General features: G+C 41.7%; 1 protein-coding gene across 2 annotated transcripts in view; it reads right to left on the minus strand.

Moving 5' to 3' along the window:
* Positions 1–21,277, minus strand: part of CELF2 (CUGBP Elav-like family member 2) — a 671,895-nt gene that overhangs the window by 417,929 nt on the left and 232,689 nt on the right. For both annotated transcript variants that reach the window (XM_070800750.1, XM_070800744.1), the window contains exon 2: positions 8,327–8,362. Coding sequence is in view for 1 of the 2 variants with exons in the window: in XM_070800744.1 (XP_070656845.1) it covers positions 8,327–8,362 (36 nt within the window). In the remaining variant the exon portion in view is untranslated. The remainder of the gene's footprint in view (positions 1–8,326; positions 8,363–21,277) is intronic.

Below are 21,277 nucleotides of genomic sequence, written 5' to 3' on the forward strand. Positions count from 1 at the left end.
CCACAACCACTCAGCTCTGACTTGATAGCATGAAACCAGACATTGGCAATATGTAAATAGATGGGTTTGGCTGTGTCCCAATAAAAACTTATTTATAAAAACAGGAAACAGGCTGGATTTGGTCTGTGGGCTGTAATTGGCCACCCTGTATAGGGGATGTGTAAGGGATAGGTTGGGGAAGGAGAAAAAGAACAGGGAGATGATAAGAGACTTTCAAGTAGACAGAGAAAAGAAATGAAGACAGAGAGACAGATCCTCAATTTTCTTCTCTCTAAAATGGGGGCTCACACGGTCATTCAACAAACATCGACTGGCTGCCATCTCTGTTGGGAGTCCTGTGAACGGAGGAATAAGCAAGAAAGCCAAAGGAGATTCTGTTCTGGGGGGTGAAGGGAGGGGAACAGACAATGGGTAAATGGACAAATAAATGTACACATAATGACAGCTACTCTGCGGGTGACATAATATGGCAACGTGACAGTAACTTCGCTACAGACGGGACTTCTTAGAGTGGTCAGAAGCAGGATCTCTGCAGAAGTAAGAGGGAAGACAGGCCAGTGGGTCAGCAACACAGGAAAGGGAGGAGAGGGCGAGCAGGAGGCAATGAGCTCGCAGAGGCAGCCCACGGAGCTTCCCGGATGCCAAGGCACGCTGTGTGGACTTTATTCCCAGCAAGAGCAAACTTGCTCACTTTGAAGCCAAAAGCAGTGTGGTTTGATTGATGACTTTTCAAAGATCTCTTCGGCTGCCATGTGAAGAATGATTTGCAAAAGAGGAAATGGAAGACCAGTTAGGGGCCATTTTTACAGTACAAGTGGGAGTCTACGACGGCTTAGAAAAAGATGGAGAAAGTGGCCAAATTATAGATGAAATTTGAGACTGAGTCAATAGACTTGGCTGATGGATGGTCTATTAAGTGTGAGAAAAAGAAAGGCAATATAAATGACTCAAGGATTCTCCTTTAAACAGCTGGGTGCCTGAAGTTAAGGTGGTTGGGGGTAGATTTAAAAGTTCTTTTTGAGGGACTTCCTTGGTGGTCCAGTGGTTAAGAATCCACCTTGCAAGGCAGCTGATACATATTCGATCTCTGGTCGGGGAATGGGCTACTAAGGCCATGTACCATAAGTACTGAGCCTGTGTGCCACAGCTAGAGAGAAGCGCCGTGCTGCAACAAAGAGCCAGAGCTCCAACGAGGGCCGGACACAGCCAAATAAATAAATGCTTTAAAACGGAGTTCTTTTCAATCACATCAACTTCAAGATTATATATCCAAGAAGAGATGTTAAACTGATGACTGGGTATTCAGATTTGAAACTCAAGGTAGAAACTGAGGCTGGAGATATGAAAACAGGAACTATCCTTCTTAAGATGAACTTGATGACCTCTCTCTCTACATCCTCTCTATGAATGAAGAGAGAAATGGACAAGGGAGGTCCTGGGAAGCTCAGCACGCAGAGTCCAGCAGAGGAGGAAGAACAGGCAGGCAGACTGGGAAAGACGAGCCAGTGAGAGAGGGAGAAACCTGGCAAAGACTGTTGTCCCGGAAACTCAGAAGGTTTTCGTTTCATGAAAAATGGAGGCCCTACTTTGTGTGCAGCTGAGGGACCAAATGAGAAAACAGATAAATGGCCACTGGACTTTGCTGGACGGAGGGTGCTGTTGACCTTGATCAGGCCAGGACAGTGGAATGAAAGGGTTAGAAATCCAGCTGGAATAGGCTGAGGACTGAGTAAGAAAAAGAGTTCTTGTGGCAGATACCACTTCCTAAGTATGTAAAGCCATTTCCCCCTACCTTGACTTCTTTTCTTCTTAATGGCAGAATATGTCTCCTAATATAAAGGCTGCAAATACCAGAAACCCAATTTCCCCTCCCTAAGAACTCAGACACAGGCAAGAAAGTCTTCCCTAAAATAGAACACATGATAAAAAATGCCCTTCACTGGATATGATCATGTCTCCATGTGATGGCTGGAGCTGTGGCAGTCATATTGTGAACATTAGGCACATCAGACGCAAGAGATGCTGAGAATGGCAGAGGAAAAAGAGAGAATACATAAGGGCACCATGTTAACTATGGGTTTTCTCAGATTTCTTGAACTATAGCTACAAACTCAATCTGCATTTTCTACCCTGATATAGCTACAATGCTTTTTATTAAATGGCTTCAACCTGGGATCGATAATAAAAATATTATAAGAGAAAGATTCAAGCAGGAAAAAATTTAGTCATAGGCTATGGGGGTGGGGGTGGGATGCACTGTAAAAGATAAGGAGGTGGGGGTTGGGGCAAGGAAAAAGAATACTTCTTACCAACTGCAACTGTGGCCACAGAGTCAGTGTGCAGTATAATGGTGGGTGCTATAAGCAGGAAACTGGGTAGTGTAAGGTTTGGAAGATAATCACTTAAACCAGAGGGCTTATTTTCTATTGTTAGCTGAACAGTGACTCAGAGAGGGATTGTAAGGTCTGGGAGTCCCGTGGGGTCCCCTGTGGAGAATAGCCAACTTTTTTTTTTCTTTCCCCAAACCCATTCTGTCAATTTGCCCAGATGACTCTTCTTAAACAACAGCTTAGAACTCTTCTTGGATGAATAATAATCAAAGAGAAGAACAGCTCCTCAGACTGGGGTCTAAACCCTTCACATCAGGTGATCTCCAAGTGCCTCTTCTTGTCTCTGCACTCCCTCCAACAAGATGGCACCACTTCCTGTTCCCTGCACAGCCCCTGCACACCTCCTCTGGGTGATGATGTTCCCTCTGTGTGGGGGAAACAGCCCCCTGCACCGCCATATGGTCAGACCTGAGCCATCTGTCCAAGCCTTGCTCAGAAGGTTGACTCACAAGGCTGTCCTTGCTTCTTCCAATTAGAGGTGGCCCATCTCATTTCTGAAATTCCCTGGTACCTTTTGCTTGCTGACATGTCTTTCTACCTTTCTTATGGCATTAAACACTTTCCACCCAGCACCGTGATTATCTCTACCTGCTATCCTAGACTACATTACTTAGGAGAAGAGACAGTGATCAGTTTGTTCTCCACCACAGAGCCTATAACCATTCTTTGCATAGAAGTAGTGTTAATGCACCTTTGTTGAATTAATTAATGAATGGTGGATGTTGTAAATATCAAATTGCAACAGACCTGGGTCCCAGGAAGCTGGGAAAACTGTTCTTTCTTAGGGATAATAAGGAAAATAAGAAATATTCATCAGCTCTAGATTAATTAGTATGAGATTGGTTTGGAACTAGTAGCATTTTCCCCCCATATTTCCTTAACCCTGTCCCCACCAGGTCCTGGCAACCAGTTTTCTACTTTCTATGTGTTTGACTTTTTAATTTTTTTATTGTGACTTTTTAAAAGATTCCACATCTTTATCACATAAGTGATATCATGCAGTATTTGTCTTTATCTTTATCACATAAGTGATATCATGCAGTATTTGTCTTTGTCTGTCTGGCTTATTTCACTTAGCATAACGCCCTCAAAGTCTACCCACGCTGTCACAAATGGCAGAATCCCTACTTTCTCATGGTCAAATCATATTCCAGTGAATGTAAATACTAGGACTTCTTTATCCATTCATCTACTGATAGGCACGTAGGTTGCTTCCATGTCTTGGCTGCTGTGAACACTGCTGCAATGAACATGGGAGTGCAGATATCTTTTTGAAATTCTGTTTTCCTTTCCTTTGGATACTCAGAAGCAGTAATACCGGATTATGTGGTGGTTCTATTTTTAATTTTTTGAGGATTCTCCATACTATTTTCCATAGTAGCTGCACCAATTTACATTCCCATCAACAGCGCATGAGAATCCCTTCCTTCACATCCTCACCAATGCTTGTTATCTTGTCTTTTGATGAAAGGCATTCTAACCAGGGTGAGGTGATAGCTCATTGTGGTTTCGATTTGCATTTCCCGGATGATTTGTGATGCTGACCATCTTTTCATGTACCTGTGTTGGCCCTCTGTATGTCTTCTAGGGAAAAATGTCTATTCAGGTCCTCTGCTCATTTTTAAAATCAGACTGTTGAATTTTTTTGCTATTGAGTTGTGTGAGTTCTTTACATGTTTTGGATACTAAACCTTAGAAGACATAATCTGCAATTGTTTTCTCTCATTCTACAGTTTGTTTTTCATTTTGTTGATGGTGTCCTTTGCTTTGCAGAAGCTCCTCAGTAAGACGTAGACCCGCTTTTGTCTACTTTTTTTTTGCTGCCTTTGCTTCTCGTGTCACCAACATTCTTATCTTCTAATTGCTAAAGGTCTTTCAGAAGACAGCAACTTAATTGAGGACTATGAGAAATGTGAGCTTTTCTTACCTACCAAAGCCCCCACAGGGGAATGAACGTCTAACTGAAAACCCATGGTGCATACATGGTGAGCTGAGCCGCCAGATATTTCCTTAATTCTCTTTGTCGCCACCTTTTCCCTTCGCTGCTACCTGATCAGGGACACCCATGACTGAGATATCTGGCCAATCAGAGTTCAGCCTTGCCCTTTCACTATACGAAATCTGCTGAGTTCAAATTTCAGATAACAAAGACCTATAACTGAAGATCACAATTTCATAAGTCAAACTGCCATGCCATGACTTTTCTCTCTGATAGTCACACCAACCAAGTTCTAACTTCTTGGTAGAGAAGCTCAAATGATAATCTGATGGTATATACTGATGTTCTTAGCCTTGGGTGTTAAAAGGCTAAAAAAAAAATTGCTTCCACTGAATGCTTATATTTCCTAACCTCCTCTGAGAAAGAACTGAAAAAAGATTAAGTTACAGGATTAAAGTAGAAGAAAAGGGGACTTCCCTGGTGATCCAATGGCTAAGACTCTGTGCTCCCAGAGCAGGGGGCCTAGGTTTGATCCCTGGCCAGGGAACAGATCTCACATGCTGCAACTAAGAGATCCCGTATGCTGCAGTGAAGATCAAGGAGCCCATGCGCCTCAACTAAGGCCTGCTGCAGACAAATAAATCGATAAATATTAAACAAATAAGTAAAATAGAAGAAAAAGACTGTGTGTCTTTTATAACTTTAACCTTTGGCCCCTGCCTCCATTGGCTTCTGCTAAAATCCATTAAAAAATAGTATCTTATTTATGTATTTAATTATTGTAAGCTTCATTTACCAATCCTTCATGCTTTTCAAAGAGCATCCTGACTTCTGGGTGTTGAGCTTTAAAAACTGCTCATGAATCTCTACTGGCATCTTTACAATGCTCCTATTAAGGTCTATTAAATAGCTTTATTTTCTATTCTGTTTAGTTTATGTTGAGAAACAGCAGATTATGTTTAAGGAATTAAAAAGCTCTCTCTTTTCCAAAAACAGCCACTAATATTGCAAGATCAGAGTAAAACCTCTGTTAATAAACACTTTATTGACACCTTCACTCTGCTATCCATAATAAAGTTATCCCTCTGTATAGGCATCCTTTATACTAAAATCCCAGTTTATCATAACTAAGTTAGTATCTCCATTCCGCCTGAACAACTGGGGTTTTACCATGATTTAATTAAAATGCATCTACCTAAACTAAACACCTTGCACCATTAAAAAAGATCTTGAAAGACATGCTTGCAGTGGAGAAAAACAATTGTTCCAATTGCTTAATTGATCTTCGCTACAGCAAAATAAAAGCATGAAGTCTTACATAAGATTAGAAACGATCCTTTTCACAGCTCAGGAAATGGACTCATACATTCCTTTTCCAGAACACTTCAAGATTAAGAGGATAGCATAAGTAGAACACGTAGCCAGTTTAAATATTTGTTTTAATCCTGACAAGAACATTGGTTTTAATATTTATAATATGATTACAATGCTTAGTGCATGTTGCCCATATAGTCCAATTTTTTCTGGCGACATATTATAACTAGGCTTTAATTTCAGCAATGGTAAGAATTCCAAAAACACATTTAGGTTATCATTAGTGATGAAAGAAACCCAGGTGTCTGTCCAAGTACCTTGTGCATATACCTCAGCTCAACCTCAACCCATTTTTAACAGCCAAGAGAGGATCCACTGCTATATGATTTGCACATTTCACAGAATAGTATCAATCAGTGGCCAGCTGTGTAAAGCAATTAAAGTTGAAATATCTCATCTTTGTGCAATATTTGTAAACGGTCTTTCCGAAAGTTTGAAGATAGTCAAAGCCAAGGTAAGCCAAAACATAAACCTGCTATGAAACGCCACTGTCTTTCCTTCCAGCTACATATCACAAGGTGGCAATTGCCTGAATTACAATTTTCCATTTTTCCCAGATGTCACCACATAAGCACACTTTTATGACTAGAAGGATAAAACCTCCAAAGTGTCATGTTCCACTAATCATTAGCCGACAAACAGAGTAACGACAGGTGTCTTGTTCTAAATGCACTAAGGTTTTCCAGGGCTCATTTGCACTATCCCAATGACAAGCTGAAGAAATTTGAAAAAAATGGCTAAAAAAGGCTGAGAGTTGAACACCTGATTGAATTCCATAAGATGGTACAAATAGACAAACGTTAGCAGCTGGAAGAGTGGACGCCAAGAGAAGTTTTCATCATCAAATAGTCACATTATTTTGTGTTAATGTGAAGGGAAATAATTGTCAGTGGATAATGTCCTAAACTGTCCCCAGAGAGAGTCAAAAGAATGCCCAGGGCTACATTAGAAGAATTGAGAAATAACTGACATATTATTTCTCACGCCCTTACCACCATACAATGACTGCATGCTGCAGTTAGAATGGGATTGGTGGTGTTTATTCTCAACACGATGCAGTATTGAAGTAACAAAAATTCATGGAAAGAAACAATAAGTAGGCTCATTACTAAAATACCTCCCACAAAACTCAAGAAGTGAGCAGGCTCCTTCCAGTAATAAGCCAGCAACAACCAAAGATCATTCTCGGTGACTGTGGGAAATGGCACTTGATATTCACAACAGGATGCTACTTAATTAAATTCAGGGTGTGCACCAGATTTTGCAGACATCTGAATAATTTTTATCTTCATGATTACAGTTCTGCACGGGTCTTAACTGACAATACAGGGGTGGCCCACCCCTTAGCCATTCTAGAAAAGTTTAAAAGTCACCCTTCATTCCATTATTTGGGGATTAACTTCTGCACCACAAACACGAGTAGATACACAACTCTCTGTCTCCCAGAAAATGACGAGATGCCGGGTCTTCACACGGGACTCTTTCCAGACTGAAAGCACAGGACAAACGCACCCGGTGGAGATACCCGCACCAGAACACACAAACGCTTTTAATCCTGCAAGCTAGCCTTGAGATGGTAGCCCAAAAAATTAAGACATACAGTAATTTAAATATTTGGATCACAGAAAACAGTTTTCTGGCCATATTAGTTATGATCCTATAAGCAAAGATTTTCTGTATGTTAAAAAAAAAAGCAACCACATGAGCTTATGTCCTGGAACAGATGGCGACGGTTCAGACCTCCCCCGACTCCCTAGTGTTGTGCATCATCACATTCTGTAAGCTCTTCTATCCTTCTTGAGAGTCTCTACATTTCCCTCTCCAACACTTTCCAGGCAAAACTCCATGCCCTATTCGTTCATTCACCGAAGGACACCAAGCAGCTTCAAGGACGCAGGCATGATGCTAGGTGTTCTGTGCGATGCCCAGAAAATCTCTCTTAGAACGTTCCTGCCTCCTTTCTTTCTCTCCTTCTTTCTTCTAACAGATAGTGGTAATCATTTCTGATGGCTAGCTGCCTATAATTGGCACTCTGTTAATCATGTCTTCTGTCATATAGTGACATATCCAAAATACATTAAAGACATCAATCAATTTATATACTGATTGCTTTCCCAGGTGAGATAGTAACTAGTTATTCAAATGTGAATTACAAATGCATTTATGCTATCGACAAAACCATGATGCAAGTTCTTTAGGGGAAGCTCAAAATTTTCACAAATCTACAATCCTTGAAGCCCATACCACTAATGGATATCATGGAAAAAAAAACAAACAAACAATTCAGTATGTCTTTAGATTGTCAGTACCCATGAATATAACACAGGAAGTAGCATGTTTATGATGTCTGTGGAGAAGATAGGTCCGATGGACCCCTGTACGTGACATAACTTTCATGGGACGAGAATGACTTCTCTAAGTCACGTATGGACACCACGTTCACTACCTCTTGGTTACATCACTTATACCCAGTTTTTGGCGTTTACATGGTGAAGCAGAGGTCTTAAAATCTAACATGAGGAAGAGAAAATGAAGAATACCTCTGCTTCATTCTGCTACAGCTCTTCTGTCAGGGGGGTGTATCAGAACTCACGTACAGAAATAAACAAAGCTCACTGCTCACCTTGGTAGACTTCCAGCTAATTCTGTGGTTGTCTCTCTGGAAGAAAAAGAAGATAAGCATGATTAGCCTATTTTGACAAATTATAAATATGTGTTTAATAAAGCCATAATCTAATGTGCCAAGGCATTCCAGTATCATATGGGTGCAGAAGTTACTGTATTTGCAGTTGTTTAGAAACTTAAAATCAACACATCACATTTCTGATTAATTCCCCTAAGTGTTTCAATGGTTACTTTCCAAGGAAATTCTACACGCATGCAAAATATCTGCCTCTGCTTTCTGGTGGTTGAGCTTAACTGATTTTAAAACATTCAACTTTAAAATGTACAACATATGGAAGGAAAATAAGTGGGAAAAGAATCCCAAACCAAGTTTTGGATGTTTTCCATTTGAACAAAACACCTGTTTCTCTTTCCGAGAATCATTTAGGAACAAATTTCTTTGAGGGTGTGTCTTTGTACTGGTCCCTGTCACCTTAGGTTTATGAAGTAACATGTCCAGCACAGAATCCAACTCTTTTAGCAGCAAATTACTGGGTAGCTCAGTGGTAAAGAATCTGCCTACAATGCATGAGACCCAGCTTCAATCCTTGGGTTGGGAAGATCCCCTGGAGAAGGAAACAGCTACGCACTCCAGTACCCTTGGCTGGAGAATCCCATGGACAGAGGAGCCTGACAGGCTATGGTCCACGCGATCACAACAGTCAGACCCGACTTAGCCACTAAACCACCACCACCACTGTTTTCATTTCTTTGTTACAATGTCCTACCAGGTCAAAGGGTTAATCACAGATGCTATGACAATTAACATGGCAGAAATGACAAGTCACTGATGGAAGTTCTGTAGCACATGAGTAAGAACGACCAGAGATACATTTCAGAGCTAACCTGTTCCAATTACACATCTTATCTTTTGACTACAGATGTGTTCTTGGAAGAAATGGGTGCAAGGAGATGGAGGAGATGGAGGCTTACTGCTGAGATATTCTAAAAGCAGAAGTGGGCTTAACTTGAGACAGAGGGATGCAAAGTATAATTCTTAGAACAGTGGTGCATAATCTTCTCCATGTCATATAATCCCTTTAAGACTCTCATACGAAGAGATAGTATATACATATGCAATGGAATGCTGCTGCTGCTGCTAAGTCGCTTCAGTCGTGTCAGATTCTGTGCGACCCCATAGACGGCAGCCCACTAGGCTCCTCTGTCCATGGGATTCTCCAGGCAAGAACACTGGAGTGGGTTGCCATTTCCTCCTCCAATGCATGAAAGTGAAAAGTGAAAGTGAAGTCGCTCAGTCGTGCCCGACTCTTAGCGACCCCATGGACTGCCGCCTACCAGGCTCCTCCGTCCATGGGATTTTCCAGGCAAGAGTACGACTCAGCCATAAAAAGAGTGAAATTATGTCATTTTCAGCAACATGGACGCAACCAGAGATTATCCTACTAAGTGGGTAAATTGGACAGAGAAAGACAAATACTGTATGACGTCACTCATAAATGGAATCTAAAATACGACACAAGTGAACTTATCTCCAAAACAGAAACAAACTCAGAGACATAGAAAAACTTATGATTACCAAAGGGGACAGGGCTGAAGGGTGATAGATTGGGAGTTTGGGATTAGCAGGTACATACTACTCTGCATAAAACAGAAAAACAACAAGGTCCTACTGTCTAGCACAGGCAACTATACTCAATATCTTGTAATACCCTATAATAGAAAAGAAAAGAGAGTCTCATTAAAGATATAAACACCTGCGGTGGGAGGTGAGAGGGAGGTTCAAGGTGGGGGGACAAGTGTATACCTCTGGCTGATTCGTGTTGATGTGTGGCAGAAACCAACACAACACTGTAAAGCAATTATCCTCCAATTAAGCATAAATTTAGAAAAGATACAAACACCTTATGCAGGACAAAATAATGATATACACATGACATGCCCATATACACAAAACGTGGTGTAAAATTATAATGCTTCATGGACCTCAGAAAGCCAATATGTCAATCCTGGGTTAAGAATCTCACCTTGAAACTTGCATTGTCTTTATATACTCATTTTAATCCAAACAGAGGGCTTCCTCCTAGTTTCTAGAACTCCTTCCCACCTATTGTCTGTGACAGCACCCAGGCACTCTAGGGACAGGCTGGTTCCCACAGAGCCATGCTGCTTTAAAAATATAAGTGATTATAATTTCAGCTCCTATAGAAATGCTCTTCCCCAAATAACCACATACTATTAAAGCTTTGGCCTTCATTGCTCTAGAAGTTGGCTTTTGAGAGAATGCTCCACTCCTTCAACAAAACCGCAGTTGAGAGCTTTGTCCACTACATTGTTGAAGGCCTCACATGTATTCATCTCATTTAAGAATTTCATGCCTGCCTAAGAACATTTTCCTTCAAAACAGAATCTGGAATTGTGGACACCAACCACCCCCTCCCCCAGCTAAGAAGCACCCCTTCCTCAGTCTTCCTTTATAACATGGTATCACAATAGAAGTATCTTTTAAATTCTATTTTTTTATTTATCATTTCATTACTTGAGTCCAAAATATATGTACACTCAGTCAATGCTTATTCAATTTGTAAGGAAGGAATTAATGAACTTTTCTGACCTACTTGTTGACCTTGAGGGTTAATTTTATATTTAGAACTTGATCATAGTAACAGCAGCACCCCAGGGTGAAGGTACAATTCCCTTTCCTTTTTTTGCTCGAAGACTATACGTGTTTTAATATAACAAGTCCCCCCGTGTGTGCTCGCTCACTCGGTAGTGTCCAACTCTTTGCGACCCCAAGGACTGTCATGTAGCCTGCCAGGCTCCTCTGCCCATGGGATTTCTCAGCAAAAATACTTGAGCAGGTTGTCATTTCCTTCTCCAGGAAGTCCCCATGGTATCTAATATAACTACATTGGATCTATATTACCATAAATCCATTTAAACCACAGTAGCGGTACTTCTCCATCTGGACACTATCACGACATCTCGGGCCAAATGATCCTTGTGAGGGACTGTCCTGTGCTTTGCAGATGTTCAGCAACATCCCTGGCCCCTAGCCACTGGATGCTCATGGTATCCCCCCTCCCATACTGTGACCATCAAAACGTCTTTAAATGTCCCCTGGGGGGAAAACTGCCCTCAGTGGGGAACCACTGCAACACAGCAGCAGAATTCAAATCTGCAGCTGACCTGTTTCAAAACCCTCCTGGATTAACCAACAATCTCCATTCTCTTGGAAGAACATGGTGCCTGAGCCCTCTCAGGAGGGCCTGTTTCACTTTGCACCATCACATAAGTTTGCACGCTTACCAAGAGTACACTGTGTTTGTTCCCCACCTGTCTGTGTTAGTGGGACTCATTTTAATCTCTAACCAAACATGATGTAAGGGCTTCCTAGCTGGTGCAGTGGTAAAGAATCTGTCTGCCAATGCAGGAGGCGCAAGAGACCTGGGTTCGATCCCTACGTCAGGAAGATCCCCTGGAGTGGGAAATGGCACTCCCACTGTAGTATTCTTGGATAGCGGAGCCTGGCGGGATACAGTCCATGGGGCTGCAAAGAATCAGACATGACAGAGTAACTGAGCACACACAAATACGTACAGGTACTGAAAAGTTCTTGTTTCTAGGAAAACTGAGTTGGGTTCTCTGGAAAGATTAAAAATGACAAGCAGCTTATCAATGAAAAAATGCTGCCTTCCCTATCACTTAGCAAAGGATGCTGCAGCCATCAAGCCACCACATTACAGCTGCTCTGACCGAACTTAGGAAACAAACAGGATGCCTACCATCCAGCAGGCAGCTGCTGCAGTCACCTCCGTCAGCATGCTCAGAGGAGACTCACGATGAGGAAGGAAGGACACTGGTCACACAGAGCTGAGGTGCATGTCAAAGGAATGATTTCAGTGAGCCCAGACTCTTGCATCTTTCCAAGCATTGAGAAGAACTGAATTCCTTAGCTTGAGATATCTGGTTTTCTTTAATAGGAACCTTTCAATGTTTTGACTACCTGGTCTTTGTTGCAAAAACTCTGATATATCCTGGCTTCTCTTTGGAGCAGTTCCTCAGAGCTATCTGAGAGGCTGCATCCTGGGCTTAAGTCTTCAGTTTCATCTGCCAAATGAAACATAATTCTCAACTTTTAGGTTGTACTTTTTTTTTTTTTTTTTCCAGTCAACAAGCTTAAGAAAAATTGATGGTAAGTTAGGTCTAGGGACAAGACAACTATAAATACTGCGGAGAAAAAAGGCATGGTTGTCACAAGTTTCTCCAAGTTCTTATTCCTCTTAAGTAAACTAGAAATTCCTAGATGGTGAATTATAGGTGTGATTTACGCACAAAAGACAATGCAGAATTCCATTCAGTACATCCACAGACTCAGGTGTTTGCCTTGCCTTTATAGCAAAAGACAAATGCTAGAAAAAAGTTATGCTTTCCACTCACTTAGTACTAGCAGGGGGAAATTTATCGTTTATATAGCCATGTACTCACATTAGAATTACAGACGTTATTTCATAAGAAATGTAATTTTTGGTGAACATAAATGAATGGGTGAACACAGTTTAATTTATGTTACTGACAAAACCTGATGATTCCTCTGGAGCATGTAGCTCCATGATTTAAAAAAAAAAAAAAATAGAAAGAACCACTGTATCTGATGGCAGAATGTGGCGAGGATTCACCAACCAATGGCCATTTTTTGAGATCATCAGAACACCAGAGCTTTTAAAATAATAACTTGTTCACTTTTATTCTTTCTTTATTGCTAACAAATCATCTGAATTATTCACATTTCATGAATTTATATCTTTTGTAAAGAAACCCTTGAGGAAAATAAACGTAGTATAACATGCTAAGCATCTTTTATACACTTTTCCTTCATAACCCAATTGAGAGAACCTAAAGAAGATGCCATATGGAAAAATTTCAGGGCAGTAAAGCTCCTCTTATGACACCATAATGGTAGACACATGTTAGCACACATTTGTCCAAGTCCATAGAATGTACAAGACTGAACCCTAATGCAAACTATGGACTCTGGTTTCGACGTAGGTCCATTAGTTGTGACAAACGCACCACTGTGGTGGGGGCTGGAGGGGGCTATGCCTGAGTAGGGGTGGGGGCATAAGAAAAATCTCTGTATCTTCCCCTCAATTTTGCTATAAACTTAAAACTGCTCTAAAAAATTAAGCCTTTTGAAAATAAGATGCCATAAGAATGATGCTTTTTCAATAAACTTATACATATCACAATGTCCATTAATAACACTCCTTTCTAAGCATAAATCATCTTCATCACTAATGTTTATTCATCCAGCATATTCACTGAGCACTGAGGCTATGTTCAGCACAAACTGTGCTGGGTGCTTTCAGTGGCACCAAGAGGAAATAAATCCTGATCCTTCTTTCCAAGTGTTTACACTCCAGTAAAGGACATTATGTAAAGTATTCAGTGGTGAATAGTTTTGAGTTTTCCACTAGTGAAAGCTCCTCTAAGTCAAAGATCGCTTCTTGTTCAAGGTTTTGGATACTCAGTGCCTGGCACCTACCAGACACTCAATAAATAAGCATGCAAGAGAACCATCAAACATTGTCTGCTGGCAGGTAATTCCAGTCTCTTAATTTTCTAAAATGTCCGTTTTAGTTATAGCAATATTTGGAATTTAATTGCACTAATTTTCTTTCCTTAGTTGTCATGATCAAGATAATCTGATTTCAAGAAGAGAGTGGAATGCTAAAAACTGAACGAAAACAACGATGAAAAAGATGACAAAGTGAAGTCATATATTCCGAGAAACAGAGTTGTCCTAGGGGCTAAGAAATAGACCAAAATGATGGAGGGTATTCACGTCTGATAGGTTGATATCCTTGGACAATTCTTTCTGCCTCATGGGGTTGCTGAGTCCCAGAATGGAATAATAATGCTGTCCTTTGATCTAGCGTTGCTGGATCAATCATCAGTGTGAACAGACAGGAAAGCTTTCTGCAAATTTGAAGTTGGGCTATAAATTCCATTTTACCAAAGAGGGGAAAAAATAAACTAGAAGAGACAAGTATTTGCAAAAGCAGACAAGTGTCTCATGTGTATTTTACAGTTTTTGTAGATTACTTAGCAATTCTTAAAAACGATTTTAATTTTAAATGTGTAGAACATTTGCCAGGGCGCACAGAGTGATGCCAGCTCTTCTTAGCTGTTTGAAATAGCGGTCTTCCTCATCCTCCCCTATTCCATCCCATTCTTGAACTATGCAAACAGTTCTTTTTTTAGGACGTGTTGAAGCAAGAGCTATCTATTTCTGTGCAGCTTGCCAGTTTCCAAAATTAGCTGACAAACTATAAAACAGAGGACATGAGAACCCCCCTGTTAATTGTGTGCTAGCATGATAAATATTTTTAAGACTTGGACTGTTTCTCTCCATTGGCACCTCTGATTCTTCCAAAAGTACAAAGACCAAAAAAAAAAAAAAGTTAAAATACCTTTTATTTTTATTGCCTGCCCCTGTAAATGATTTAATGTTCTGGTCATAAGAGGTAAGGGTGAAAGTATTACAATAAACTAGATTTTATTCTTTTCCTTGTCTGTTTTTTTTTTTTTTTTTGGTCATCCAGTGCTTGGGGCAAACAGTGGGCCTTTAAAGCTGGATCTATTTCCAAATAATACATAGATAAAAAAGATTAGCTTCAAGGCATCATTACAAATTCATATATCAATTTAGAACAGTTCAGTTTTTTTCCTACATGGTGAACTTCGAGTCTGGGAAATCTACAACACCTTAGAGATTAAAGTGTCTTCTCTGATAAAGTCAAAGACACTTCTCCTTCCACTCATCCCAACTTCTTTCTTTCTGATAATTTCTTTGAATTTATAATCTCTTTATTTTGGCCCTTCTTCTCTATCACTTTATCCTTCCTCAACTTTCACTCCCATAATTAAAATGTGTGTGGGCTTGTGTGTGCGTTTGTGTATAAATGCAAGCAATTACTCTTACATGGTGAAACCTACACACATATACACACCACACACTCACACAGCATAACTCACATTCACTGGGCTCTTATTTAATACCAGCCACTATTCTAGGCCATTTACATGCGTTCACTCACTTAACTCATCTAAAAGCCTCATGACGTTGTTAACTATGATTCAACTACAATAGAGATGAGGAAAATGAGACAGAAAAATGTTAAATAGCTTCCCAAGGCCAAACAGCTAGTGATGGACAGAGGCATTCTATGCTTGTGGTCACTCTGCTGCCTTGCTTGCTCTCAGTATCTACCAGATCTGATGTATACATATTTTACATCCACTCATTTATTCTGGGTTCTGTGCCAGAACAGAGAACCACCACAAAACATGGCCCCATTGTTGGAAACTGTACAATCTAGAAGTGGGAGACAGACAAAAAACAAAAAAGCAAATGGGTATTTATGACCACCTTATGTAGGCTTCCCCGATGGCTCAGTGGATAAAGAATCTGCCTGCAATGCAGGAAACACAGGAGTAGTGGTTTCAATCCCTGAGCCGGGAAGATCCCCTAGAGTAGGACATGGCAACCCACTCCAGTATTCTTGCCTGGAAGATCCCATGGACAGAGGAAGCTTGCAGGCTACAGTCCATGAGGTCACAAAGACTCAGATATGACAGCACATGGCACTACATAGCATATGTCATGAAGAAGAATGAGGCAAGGTAGGAGATAGTATCAATACATAATAGTAGGAGTCACAGGGGAGCTATTATTTCCATAGGAGGGCTATTTCTATAGAAAGGGGACTGAATATATGAAGGCATGACATGCAACGACTTCTACCCCCACCTTCATTTCTTATGTCTACTTATTTCCTTTGCACTATTGCATTGCATCTCTCTTTTTTTTTTTTTCCAAGCAATTATTCACTGGTACCCAGTGAGTGGAGCAGGCAATATGAGGTGATGCTGTAACTTAAAGAAATGGTAGTCTGGACCTGTACTTTCTAAATACCGATAAACTAAAAGGGGAGACGAGATCCTCAGGGAAACTCACCCAGTCACTTAGAAAACTGCGGGTTTCGACAAGAGACACTTCATATCGCTAAGAGGCCGGCCAGCCTCTCAAGTCCACTCCGGCGTGGAAGTGAATGAGGTATCAGCCGGCAACATCCACAGAAGTGGTCCCGCCTGCGGACCTGCTTCACAAGAGGTATCACTTCACGCTCCCTCTGCCTCGTCTGTGCTCACAGGGGTTAAACCCACCATGCCTGAGTGTATAGTCCACCAGGTGGAGTCTCTCTTTACATCAATTAGGTATTTAACTCAGGCTGAGGGCAGCCACCAAGGCAAGATGGGACTTCTGCCCACCAAATCCTCAGGAAACAGAGTCATACAGCGGGGTCCTGGGAACTAGCATGTGGGAGTGGGCAGACATGCGATGTGGGTTGCCAGAAGACTGGCTGCATGAAGATTAATTTAGTCTCATCACTGATGTATCCAGCCTCCTTCTGACTTGTCACTTGTTCAGTTCATCAGTCGTGTCCGACTCTTGGTGACTCCACGGACTGTAGCCCGCCAGGCTCCTCTGTCCATGGGATTTCCCAGGCAAGAATACTGGACCGGGTTTCCATTTCCTTCTCCAGGGGATCTTCCAGGGATCGAACCCAAGTCTCCTGCATTAGCAGGCAGGGTCTCTACTGTTGAGCCACCATGGAAGCTCTTTCCTTCTGAATAGGCCAGTCCGACTCAGAGTCCTTGCTAAGATTTGTGTGGGCTCCAGATTTCTTCAGATTATTTTAGCACTCTTCCTATAAAACAGCCACAAATGTGTGCCTCTGGCTCTGCTCTTGTGCTCACGGGCCTTAAGAACAAAATCACCCCAGGTTTCTTCTAGTCAAATCTGCCTCAGGTACCGTGGCACCCGGACTGTCATCTGTGAGTTGGGCCACTATTCAAACAACACTGCTGCTGTCCCTTCAGTCAGTGGGAGATGGTGTTAAGGGCTTTTGTTGTCTTTTCTTTCAAAAATGTCATCTTGACACTTAGCCCAGGAATGCACTTGAGAGAGAGATGGCGGTCCTGGACTTTGTTGGTGGAATCAGAAGAAGGAGAATGACATCTCCGCACTCATGGGTTTACCTCTTAATCATTTATGCTCTTTCTGCTCTGGAAATCCAGCATGGTTACATGATATGATCCAGTAAGTACCTGAACCAACCATCCTTTAAACACTCGGCTCCTGCCGTGGGGAAGGGTGTTAGCTTACTACACCCTCTAGGTAGTTACTAGGTTACTATAAGACCTCTGCATTTACTTTTTTTTAATCATTGAGCTGGAAGCTGTACTGCAGTTCATAAGTGAGCTTCATAAGGGAAAATATGCCCCCCCATGTTATTAATTGAAAATAATTTTTTCTTTGATAAGTCAGTTTAAAATGAGGCCCATTGTGCAAAAATAAAAGCCTAATTTTTCTCTCCTAGCTCCCAGAGACATAATATCACCAATAAGTCCTCTTAATGAGAGAAAATCATCCCCACTCCTGATAATTTCTGGATCAAAGAGGGATTTGCAAACACCAGCCTGCATTGTAATGTTTGACTAATGGCCTAATCCATCAACTGACGTGTATGGGTATTGAGTTCATTAGCATTTGTCATTAGCATTTACTTATTAATTTGTTCAACAAATATTTCTACAGCTCCTACTGTGTGCTGGTTTCTATGTGCTGAGGATGGAGCGGGAAATGAATATACGTGAACCCCTCCCTCACAAGGCTGACCACCCAGTAGGGGAGTTATCCACTGAGACCAAGGCCCGCACACAGGGATGCCCACGTGTCAGGAGCAGGGTGGGATTTTATCCATGCCGGCACATGATGAGCCCCTCCTGTGGAGGTTTTTGGAAAACAAATCCAGAGTGACTTCATCAGTGTAACTGCGCCAAAGTCCTGCCTGATGAAAAGACTTTAGCAAGAGGAAGGATATTTTGTCTTATAGATGCCGCCCTTCCCAAGAATATAAAATATGAAAGCCAGGGACTTCTCTGGCAGTCCAGTGGTTAAGATGCCATGCTTCCAGTACAGGGGTGTGGGTTCAATCCCTGGTCGGGGAACTAAGACCCCACATGCTGTGGCCAAAAATAGTAAAATGAAACACAAAAGCCACTGGCCAGTCTGAAGTGGATGTGAGAGCTTGCCGGACATTGTGGGCATTCCTGGAATGGGCTCTGACCTGGGGGAGGGCAGCAGGGGACCAAAGACACAGGGAGGATGGTGGGGGGAGACAAAGGAGAAGGAGGAGGAGGCTTCTGACAGCCACAGTCAAACTCCACGGGGGATGCAGCTACTTCATCAGAAAGATGGAGAGATGGTTACACCAGCTCTCGAATCCCTGGCTGGAGACTGGCTAGGAGTCCAGTTCCTTCCTCCCCTCTTTACAGACTGGCCCTGCAGGCTCTGCCAGGCCCTGGGGGCTGTCAGGCTTCAAGGAGCACAAGCTGGAGCTCAGGCCTCTTGTCCTTGTTTGTTTTCATCCAACATCCCGAGTGAGGAACAGATACGCTTCTGTTCAGGGCGCAGACTGGCGAAAAGGACAGGACCTCAGACGGCTTCTCTCCGTGCAGACCTGGTGACAACTGGTTGTCAGGAACAGGGCTCAGGCCAAGGCATTAAATGTTTGTTTGTTTGTTTTTTTAATTAATAAATTTTAAAATTTTAATTAAATTAGAATAAGTAATTTTTTAATGAAAAAAAGACTCCAGAAATTCTGTCAAAGCTTATCCAGCTATGGTGAAAGCTTATAGTAGCCATACATGGACACTGAAAAGTAATAAGGGCTGTTCCGACGTGATTCAGGGGAATCTTGTTTCTTTGTTGGTTTTCTATTTTTTTACTTTTTAGAGCAGTGGACATAATAAATGCATAATAAAATGCCCCTTTCTCTGGAAGCTAAAGAACCTACTTCTTTTCTCCCCTAGTGTCCAAGGGTGGGTTCATTTTGATTTTCAGTCTGCCCTGGTATACTCCTGGATGAGGAATTGGATTCCCTATCAGTATGCCTCATTTTGCAGACAAGTGAAGTAAGGCTCTAAGAAGTTCAGGGCTTCCCAGGTGGCTCAGTAGTAAAGAATCCACCTGCCAATGCGAAAGACATGAGTTCAGTCCCTGGGTCTGGAAGGTCCCCTGGAGGAGGAAATGGCAACCCACTCCAGTACTCTTGCCTGGGAAACGCCATGGACAGAAGAGCTCAGGCTACAGTCCATGGAGTTGCAAAGCATCGGACACGACTGAGCACGCGTGCACTGCACTGCTAAGAGGTTCAGGAGTCTGTGACCAAACAGTCAACTCAGGGGCTCCTGCCCGGCCCTTCTGACTATAAAGGCAGGCAGGGAGGTCTGGTCAGACACAGAATTCCATCTAAGTTCTGAACACAAAGGGAGGAGTGAGAGAAAATTCTCCCCTTCATGGATGCGTTCCTGCTTCTTTAATTTACCCGTCTGAAGGACTTGAGAGCAAAGAGGAAGTTAGGGTGTTCTAGGTGTGTTAGATGTGTTCTCTCTCATCTTCCAGGCCACTTGGGTCCTGCTGGGTAAATTACATTTGGTATTCATCACTACCTCTAGAAATTCAAATCTGTGTATTCAATCAGTGGGTCACATCCAGTTCTCTCCTTCAACAATCGCCATAATGTCTTTTCTGTGGCGATGGAGGTTTTGAACCAACCCCAGATGAAATCTCCAACCTTCAACACATTCACAGATGACAATCATATCTCTACAATTGCTAAAAAATAAAATAAAATAAAACCAACAGAAATGAAATCAGCAGTAAAAGAGCTAAATTACAGATAACAGAATATTCAGAATCTGTACCTCATCTCTTGAATGTGGGTGCACCGTCTGTATGCCAGAATTTCTTTAGCCACTGGTGATATTCAGTGTATTGCAATCGAGTGCAATTACAGTTAGCTATAATTAAGAACAATTACAGCTTTTATTTCTCTACTTGTTCTTTAAAAGCACATTTGTAATAAAACTTTTTTTTAAAGGTGAAGAACATAATTATATATCCTTATAACGTCTCAAATAATTAGTCTGACTAAAGTTTCTTCTGGAACAATTTTCATTTTAACTGTCAGATCTGCCATTTATAGTCAATGAAACATACTTAAAAAAAAATTCCATCATTAACCTTTTTCACCCCATCTAGCTGTATATGAATTATTGGTACAAATAGAAGGTTTCAGTATTTAAATCTCCAGGGCCTGCTGCAACCTAGAAAACAATTTTCCCTTTTGGTTGTGTATGTATGTGTGTCATTTAATTGAAAAAAAAAGAAAATGCTAGATTTGTAAAGTATGTTTTCCTGCTCAAGATTTTTGGGAAAAAAAATTGCTTGTGTTTGAAAGCCTCATTCACTTGTTCTATATGACAGACCACTGTCTTTTTGTTAATTTATGGCATACTTATGCAGTGCCTAAACTATGCAATGCTTAAACTGCTAAGTCACTTCAGTTGTGTCCAACTCTGTGCGACCCCATAGACAGCAGCCCACCAGGCTCCCCCGTCCCTGGGATTCTCCAGGCAAGAACACTGGAGTGGGGTGCCATTTCCTTCTCCAATGCATGAAAGTGAAAAGTGAAAGTGAATTTCCTCAGTCATGTCCGACTCTTAGCGACCCCATGGACTGCAGCCTACCAGGCTCCTCCGTCCATAGGATTTTCCAGGCAAGAGTACTGGAGTGGGGTGCCATTGCCTTGCTTAAACTATGCAATGCCAAAACTAAGACACCCCTGAATTGTGCCAAATCTGTCTCTTGGCTTAGTATGTCATGGAGCACAAGGTCAGTATCAGCCTAATAGAAACAGTGCCTAATTACTATCAGCAAAACATTACCTTCTTGTAAATCTAGACTCCAACTCATAAACACTTTAGCGCTGCCTCTCCTGCTAGACTGTAAAGTCACACGGGGTACTGTTCATCTCTATCA

This window comes from Bos indicus, chromosome 13, assembly GCF_029378745.1.
Source record: "Bos indicus isolate NIAB-ARS_2022 breed Sahiwal x Tharparkar chromosome 13, NIAB-ARS_B.indTharparkar_mat_pri_1.0, whole genome shotgun sequence".
Classification (NCBI taxonomy): Eukaryota; Metazoa; Chordata; class Mammalia; order Artiodactyla; family Bovidae; genus Bos; species Bos indicus.